The sequence below is a fragment of the Morone saxatilis genome, unplaced genomic scaffold (assembly GCF_004916995.1).
Source record: "Morone saxatilis isolate NCDOM2014 unplaced genomic scaffold, NCSU_SB_2.0 Contig15, whole genome shotgun sequence".
Classification (NCBI taxonomy): Eukaryota; Metazoa; Chordata; class Actinopteri; family Moronidae; genus Morone; species Morone saxatilis.
This window is the reverse complement of record NW_023339707.1, coordinates 1,249,130-1,257,180: the sequence shown is the minus strand read 5'-3', so window position 1 is coordinate 1,257,180 and position 8,051 is coordinate 1,249,130. Positions and strand designations below refer to the sequence as shown.

The window sequence follows — 8,051 nt, the reverse complement described above, 5'->3', positions numbered from 1 at the left end:
AAGATGGGGTGCTGAGTACATTAATGAGAAATAAAATGAACTTTTTTGATTTTAGCAAATGGCTGCAATGAAACAAAGAGTGAAAAATTTAAAGGGGTCTGAATACTTTCCGTACCCACTGTATATTATTATAGGAGGTGCTCTGCGCTTGACGGATCTGACGCGCTGTGAACCTATTGTAACATCAGAATGGGACTAGCTTTGGGTGGTTCTCTGGAAGAGCTTGTTTTTAACAGGTGCGTGACGCACACACTTCTTCGCGTCTTCCCGGAGTGCCAATGACACTTGGTCCTACTGTTCTGATGAGTGTCAGGATGATACGTGCTGGAAACACTAGGACGTACGTTTACACTTTCGAGGACCTGTGTCTTGATCAGTTTGGATTGTGTGGCCGCATGTGGAGAAACAAATTGTTAAAGCTGGCTGTTATTTAACGAGTGGAACAGCTTCGGGGAAACGACTGGCAGCGCAGATGATGGTAAATACTAATTTCTTCTTTTGGTTTGGGGCAAGATATCCAACACGCTCAACTACCCGCTCAAACGGCTCTCCTATTGCGGGGATGGGCTGCAGTGGGCCGGATGGATCATTTGGTTCGGCTTGCCTGTGGGCTGGCAAACATGGCAACTGCGGCAGTACTTAGCAATATCCGTTTTTAACCCTGACCAAAAGAAGTGTCTGAGGATGAGCTTTCTTTTTCCCATTGAGATCAAATTTTTATTTTACAAGAGAGTCCTAACCAAGGTGGAAGCCATACAAAATCATACTAAAAAAAAGTTTGAATAAGAGTGGGTTTGGCCAAAAATGGCTCCGAATTAAACAAGAATATGTCCAATTAGCACAAATTAACACGGGTGCATACAATTTATTATTTTTTCTAAATCAATCCAACCTCCAAGCTTTCAATAACTTTGACTACATAGGAACTTTTAAGAGGTAACCACGCATCAGTCCACCAAATATCCAGAGAAACACCAAAAACAGATTAACAATAAATCCAAACTCCTGCACCTACAATACCTACAGACTGTACCTCTACCCAAACAATTAAAGAGAGAGAGAAAAATTGCATAGCTGAAACGAACACACCCACACACATCTAAACACAAACACACACACCAATGTAGGAGTGTAAATCAGATATATACAGAGTTAGGTGAATGAGCCAAATAATAATTAATGATAAAATTGAAGGGATAAATAATAATATTAATAGCTATAAGTGTTATGATAGTATGGAATTGATAAATAGATCGTCATCTGTGTAATAGGGTCTTCAACTGGGCCAGAGCCGGTCCACCCGGCACAGAACCAGCGCCGAGTGTGGGAGGGAGTGCAGGGATCACACAGTCCACCCCGCAGGCCTCCGCAGCACAATATAGGCTACTGTTTTTATTATTATAATCTGAGGCTATACGTTAACTCATGCAAATGTAATCTAACCACAATCATGAGGCAAAATAAATGTGCTTTAAAGTCCATCCTGCCCAGAGGCTTAGTTGTTCTCATCCTTTTTAGAACAACAAATTAACACAATTATTTTTAGTTGTAAGCTCGCTTTTAATGTTGTGAACATGTGGTTAAAAAGCAAGTATATCTCCAGCTTAACATGAAAGCTGTTTTCCTGTGAACCAAAAAATCATACACTGTGTTATCTTCTTCCACCACCAACTGCTCTGCATGTGTTTGCATATGGAAACATCACTTTGCATTTGGTTTAACAGCATGACCTTTATGATTTTCAAAACAAAACCAGACTAGGGCTTGTCGTATACATCAGCAGTATATATCTGTTAATCCTGCTATACTTCCTCTGATTTTGACATTAATTGCAACAACTCAATTAAGATGTTTACATTCAAGCATGGCCTTAATATGGTTATAATGTAGTTATGTGTATGCATGTTTCTACCACTTTGTTGCTCCTTTGGCAGTTGTTTGTCTGCCTCAGTCTGCAGCGGTAGAAGATGCATTCAGATCTTTACTTAAGTAAAGTAAAACATGTTGATCAGCATGAAACCATCGGCATGACTGTGTCACACACGTCACCATGCATGCTACAAGTGGTCAAAGACTCAGTGCACATCATTCTTGAGTAACTCAAAACATCTCAGTGGGTGTCCAGGGCCTTTAAATTGAGTCTAAATCCTCTGCTCATTCTCCTCATCCTGCATTAGGGCAGGCAGGCCTTGCTGTGGTTGCTGGGTGTGTATGGCGAACAAGTCTCCAGTGCCCCCTACACATTGGAGGTGTTCATCGATGGAGTTAGGAGCGAGGTCTCTCTGGGAGTCAAGATGGAGCTGCTGACGACCACCATGAGGCTGTTTTTGTGCAGACCTGCTGAGACACAAGATATGCTTGGAAGACTGCTGCACTACTGCATAGGTGTGTGTGTGTGTGAGAGGGAGAGAGAGAGAGAGAGAGAGAGAGAGAGAAACGGAGTAAAAGAGATGACTTTCTCAACACTTTTGTTTTTTCCAGAGGAGGAGCCGGACATGTGTGTACGTGACCAGGCGCTTCTCTACTACCGCCTGTTGCATTTTGGGATAGAAGAAACACAAAAGGTCCTCCAGGGACGAAGGTCAGACCCTTCCCTGGGTGTTCTGATTGGCCGCCCCGCGGAGCCCATCAGCCAGTGGGCGTGCAGCTTTAACACTCTGGAGCCCCTGAGGCAGGGCACAGTAGAGACAGAGTCAACCAGCAGAGGAAGCCCTGAACATGTGACCTTTGAGCCCAAGCCTAACACTGACCTCTCAGACACACTGAACTGTAGCCAAGTTGAGAAGGTTCCTTCAGGTGAGTGAACACAGTGAAAATATTTCCATAGTCTATCTTACACAGTGGCATGTCCTTCAGTGAATGTGCTGTAGAGTATTTCTAAGAATGAATATTTGAATTGAGCGCTTTGGGACGTCCTGCAAAATGGCGGACCAGAACAACTTCCAGTTCAAGCGAGAATCGAGGAGTGAGGAAATGTCAAATAAGAGACTTGGAATGTAGCTTTGGTTAGAGGACAGGACACACACCTTTTCTGGCGTGTACTCACACAGACACACACACCCCTTTTTTCTTTAGCTTCGTTACCCTTTTCTTATCCTTTTAATAACTGCTTGTGTTTATACATGCTGGCCTATTTAATTTCATACAAGAGTGGGTGATACCAACCTTTTCTATGCAGAACTCCAAAGCCTTCCACTTAAACTATTTATGGTGATTTTGGTTATTATTATTATTATTATTATTATTAATCTGATTTCTAAAATAATTGTTTGGTGTATATTATGAGACTGAATCAATCAATTATTGGCTATTGTCTGTCTGGCCAAGCAGAAAGCTCAGTTAAGACGTAATGTGAGTTAACAAACATTCAAGATTATTAAATAACAGTGTTTCAGCCCTGCTTAAAGCTGGTTGCTGTTTTTAAGGGATCACGATACTAGAAATTTAGTGGTCGATACCAATGCCAGTGAAATCCCATGATTCTCAATACCATGGTAAAAATGTCTAATTAAATTATCAATACTTGTATTTGCCTTAATAATACAGCTGAATAGCTCTGCATTGCATTAGGGAAACATTTTCCTTCATGTTTTTATATACTTAATAAATTAATATTAATATATATTGTTTTATCCTAAGTAACTAATAAACAAAGTAATCAAACCCTCTATAATCTTTTTTGCTCTTGTCACTGTCTAGAGGGAATTTCGGTCTCCCTTTAAAAGTGCAATTTGTTGCTTCAGTGCATCCTTTACCTGAGTTACCTAACTGAACTGGATTCTGCTGAATGTTTATTTTCCTCGTCTCTACATCTTTTGTGCAGAGTACATTAATAGATTACTCTTTCTTTTTTGTTTGCGGGCCTTTTTTTTTCTTTCAAAATTCGGACTTTGTACCGAATTATCGGTTCTTGTGACATCCCTAGCTGTCACCGTAGCTGAATCTACTGATGTTAGTAATTTAGCATCGCTCTCTCATGGGTTCAGCTATGCTTCACAGAACATGATGGAGATTACGTTGCTTATCTGGCCAGCTTTGAGTTTGTTTTTTTCCTTTCCACATTACATGGCAGTCCTTCTTATGCTAATGTATTTCTTGCCAATATTCTTTCATTAACAAGAGACTCTCCCTTTTGAAACCACAGCTGTGCCTTCACTAGTTTGTCTGAGAGACGCAGGACCCCTTTGATTGGAGGAAAGCCGAGCTCTGACTGTAGACATAGCCACTGGCTGTGATCACAGCTCAAGAAAGCAGTCACCGGCCAGTTGTGATTCTCTATATAACCATAGGTTGTTTGAGGATTATCACTCTGGATTTAGAGTACATCATAGCACAGAGACAGCACTGGTGAAAGTTACTGATAAACCTTTAATTGCAGCAGACATTCAGACCAAGCCACACAACACTAACTTGATATTCTAGCTAGGAAGCACACAGGTACCTCACAGAAACAAACTACAAACAGCTGTGAAAGTGCTTCTACTGACTGTAAAAGCTCCAGTGCGGACACCTTATTCGGAGAGTCTGACAGCAGCTGCTCACACAACTGAGTAAAAACAGTTCTTACTTAGTTGTTTTTTGAATGCTGTGTTTGTGTGCTTGCACAACATTCGTTGGACATTGTGTTTGCTTTGTTTCAGCTTTGAGAAAGACACACTCACTGATTGTTGCTAGTGGAAATGCCTTTGCAATGCAAATCCATGAACTTTGGGGGCAGAGCTTCTGAAGGAGCACTGAAGGGATGGATATATTTGTTTGGCTGTTGAGTTCAAATATCATATTCTCCAGAATCAGATACCTGCCTTGAAGTACTAGATAAAGTCTGTAAATACTTGTAATTTACATTTCTTGACAATTAATTGCAAAAAGTCAATTTAACTGATTTTAAAATAAATTATAGTATTCTTTGGGCTGACAATTGTCCAAGGTCTCTGACCAGAGGTTTATGATCACAGGCTGTCAGCCCTATATGCACGCTACGCACGCTGTGCAGGGCCCAGCACATTTGCAAGGGCTCCGCCTCTCTCTCTTAGATGAGAGTCAGAAAATGAGTAAAAACGCCATGAGGGTAAATTGTGGAACAGTAGTCAGGTAAACTTGTGTTCTCTCCCAGTTTGTCAGTAAATAACAGCAACGTTAATAGCAATGCAATAGCACTTAACTTCTCGTCTGACTACCTTCTCTTTATTATAAGCAAAACCTAGTATAGCCCAGGTTGGGAAATCAGTTAATAGACTAAAGCTAAACTTCTGGCTTGAAAAAAGTATTAAAATGTATTATTAAGACATAATACTCCTTTGAGAAGATGTGGAGAACTTTTTAAAATGTTGTATGGCCAACCTTTTTCAAAGGTTTTGAGAATAAACGCATTTGTTTAAAAAAGCACTGTGATACTACTGAGAGGGTCAGAAATGTCTTTAAATGCATCCCTATGGCTAAAGCTGTTGTGCTATTTTGGTCAAAGACTGAGAAAGCCTTTTTCCCCAAGGTTAAGGTCCATTTCTGGGAATGCAGTGTCATTTTTGATCACAATTCTCTTAACCTGGCACTCATCCTAGGTCTCTCCCTCCCACTTCCCACTTCAATCTCATCCTCCCTCTCTGTTCGCCTCCTTCCCTCTGTCCCCTATTCGCCTCCCTGTTGCTGCATCCTTATCCTCCCTCCTTTCCCCTTCTCCCCTATCCTCTCCCCTGCGTCCTCCCCTTCTTTGCCCCTTTGTCCTCCAGGCTCAGTCAGCGCCAGTCGATGCACAAACTCTTCAGCTGATGTCCCAGCTTCCAGCGTCGCGGCCCCCCTCAGTTTGTCCCTCTCCCCAGCTCTCAGCCCAGAGGAGTTTGAGCGCCTGTGGCTGCAGCGACAGGTTTTGCCTACTGAGCAAGGTAATTAAATGGAAGGAGATTCTTTCAATGCTGCAAGCCTACTCTTTGTGGGACAGGAATTGTGGTTGATTGAAGTTTTGCCTATCTGACATTAGTTCCTCTGACTTTGCTGCTTGTTTCTAGGTGATGAGAAAATGGAGGAGGATTATATGTGCTTGGAAGAACAGATCCAGTTCCCCGCAATACCTCACTGTTCACCACAAAGCCTTCAGGCTGCGATGCAGCTGGTCAACATCCAGACTCTGGCCTTCACTCCACCGCACACACTCCCCTGGAGGGTCTACCTCTACACACACACCCAGCATGCTGGCGATACACCCCACATCACACTCATACTGGGGGAGCTGCTGTACACTGGAGAGGCAAATCAGAGAGCGGTATTAAAGAAAGGTGTGTGTGACAGAGAGTTGGCGGTGGAGGGAGGGGAGGAGGAGCAGGTGGAAGAGGAAGCCACAGCTGACGGGCAGAGAGTTAGAGTGTCGATGAGAAAAGAAGGCGAAGAGGAGGAACTGAAAGTGACTCTTAAGCAGCAACCAAGAGATGACAAAGCTCTGAAGGGGTTTCTCTCCATCCTTACCACTGTACTGCACACACTGTCCTCAGAAAGAAAATAAATATACATTACATTGTACGGACTGCATGCAGTGACACAATTTAATTCAACACAATGTGATGCGAAAGAATACAATGCTATGCACTTCTTTATGGCAAGGATAGTTTGATTTTATGTCTTCAGCAGCTTGCAATCTCATCTTAAACTTTTTATGCCAGTGCACCAAAGTAAGTTGGTGAATCTGACCATCCCTACGTTGCACATTTTAAATTGTATCAGCTGAAATAATTAGCATCAGAGTGCAGCCTTCAGCAAAGAAGGAAACTTCTGAGGGGCTGTTCATCTGCTGTTGATTCACAATTGAGCCATGTTGGGTAGATAATAGTAGTTTAGGTCAGATAGGGTTTGGCTTTTGACTGACAGATCACAGATAATGTTTAAAAAACAAACACATGCCCTGATGGAAGTAACCACCTTACTTATTCACAGGATGCAGAGCTGTACAGGGGTCCGGAAACTGAAAGGTATTAGTCTTTTTTCATTTGTGTGCACCAGTCAGCTATTGTCAGGGGGAGCTAGGTTTGACAGATTGTTATGTACATTGGAGGCTGTAATGATAATAGCTTGCTGAAGGTGAATGCGAACACAACTTGTGTCTCTGAAGCATAAAATGGTTTTCCAGTGTAGTGTTACACAACTGGTTTGGTTTATTGCACGTTAAACATGATAGAAAAGCTATCATGCCATGAAGCTACAAGGGAAGAATCCACTGGGACACCTCTTGAAGAAATGCAGCAAGTAGCCAGTGATCTCATGGAAAAATCCATCAGATGAACGCGATATCATGGGACGGCATATTGTAGCACATTTGAAGCTTCACACAAACAGCAGTCTCCTGGGTAAATGTGTTTGTGATGTGATTGTTTGACCTATCCATTTACCCCAACTGTGGACTTTATTGCTCTTTGTACAACGTCACCTGACATCTTTTTCTCTATGATGTGAAATGACATGCAGTCTGCATAATATAAGGCAGTAGGGATTAAAGGACACAAAATGACACAAGAAAAGCCAAAGCTTTATTTTGTTGCTTTCATGTTTAAGTTAACTTTAAGAAAAACAAAAAATACCATTTGGTAAAGGAAATGTATTATTAGATAGTTTTTACAAGAGGTAGATTATTCTTTAAATTATGATCAGGTTTTCAAGACAGTCTTTCTATCTCATAGATCTCTTTGGTGACTTGAGCCAGTTATGTACTGTAGGTGGGTCGGTCTGTAACCACTGACGAGTGATTGCTGCTACAGTCATTGTCAGGAGATATCTGTCATTTCCTTTTATTCCTTCTGGTAGGCCACCCAAAAAAAGTAAGGCATATTAAAGAAATCTGTCTCCAAAGAATATGCTGCATGCTTTTCCAAACACAACCCCAAAATAGTTGTCTCTTGGGGCAGGAGAATAGCCTCATCATCCCCGCATTTCCTCAACATTTAGGATCTGTTGTTGTTAGATATGTTATCATTTTATGAGTAGTAAAAGTTTCTTCAAACGTAATTCATGCCAACACACAATTACTTTGCCAAGGCAAGTGTAAAATATATGTGTGTATATATATGTAT

General features: G+C 41.6%; 2 protein-coding genes across 2 annotated transcripts in view; both read left to right on the top strand.

Moving 5' to 3' along the window:
• Positions 1-7,502, top strand: part of ap4b1 (adaptor related protein complex 4 subunit beta 1) — a 16,633-nt gene extending 9,131 nt beyond the window's left edge. Inside the window, exons 11-14 of the mRNA XM_035656150.1 lie at positions 2,178-2,385; positions 2,482-2,796; positions 5,727-5,879; positions 6,003-7,502. Of these exons, the coding sequence (XP_035512043.1) occupies positions 2,178-2,385; positions 2,482-2,796; positions 5,727-5,879; positions 6,003-6,493 (1,167 nt within the window). The 3' untranslated portion in view covers positions 6,494-7,502. The remainder of the gene's footprint in view (positions 1-2,177; positions 2,386-2,481; positions 2,797-5,726; positions 5,880-6,002) is intronic.
• The window catches only part of cfap126 (cilia and flagella associated protein 126), a 27,380-nt gene that overhangs the window by 17,066 nt on the left and 2,263 nt on the right, over positions 1-8,051 (top strand). The window lies entirely within an intron of this gene.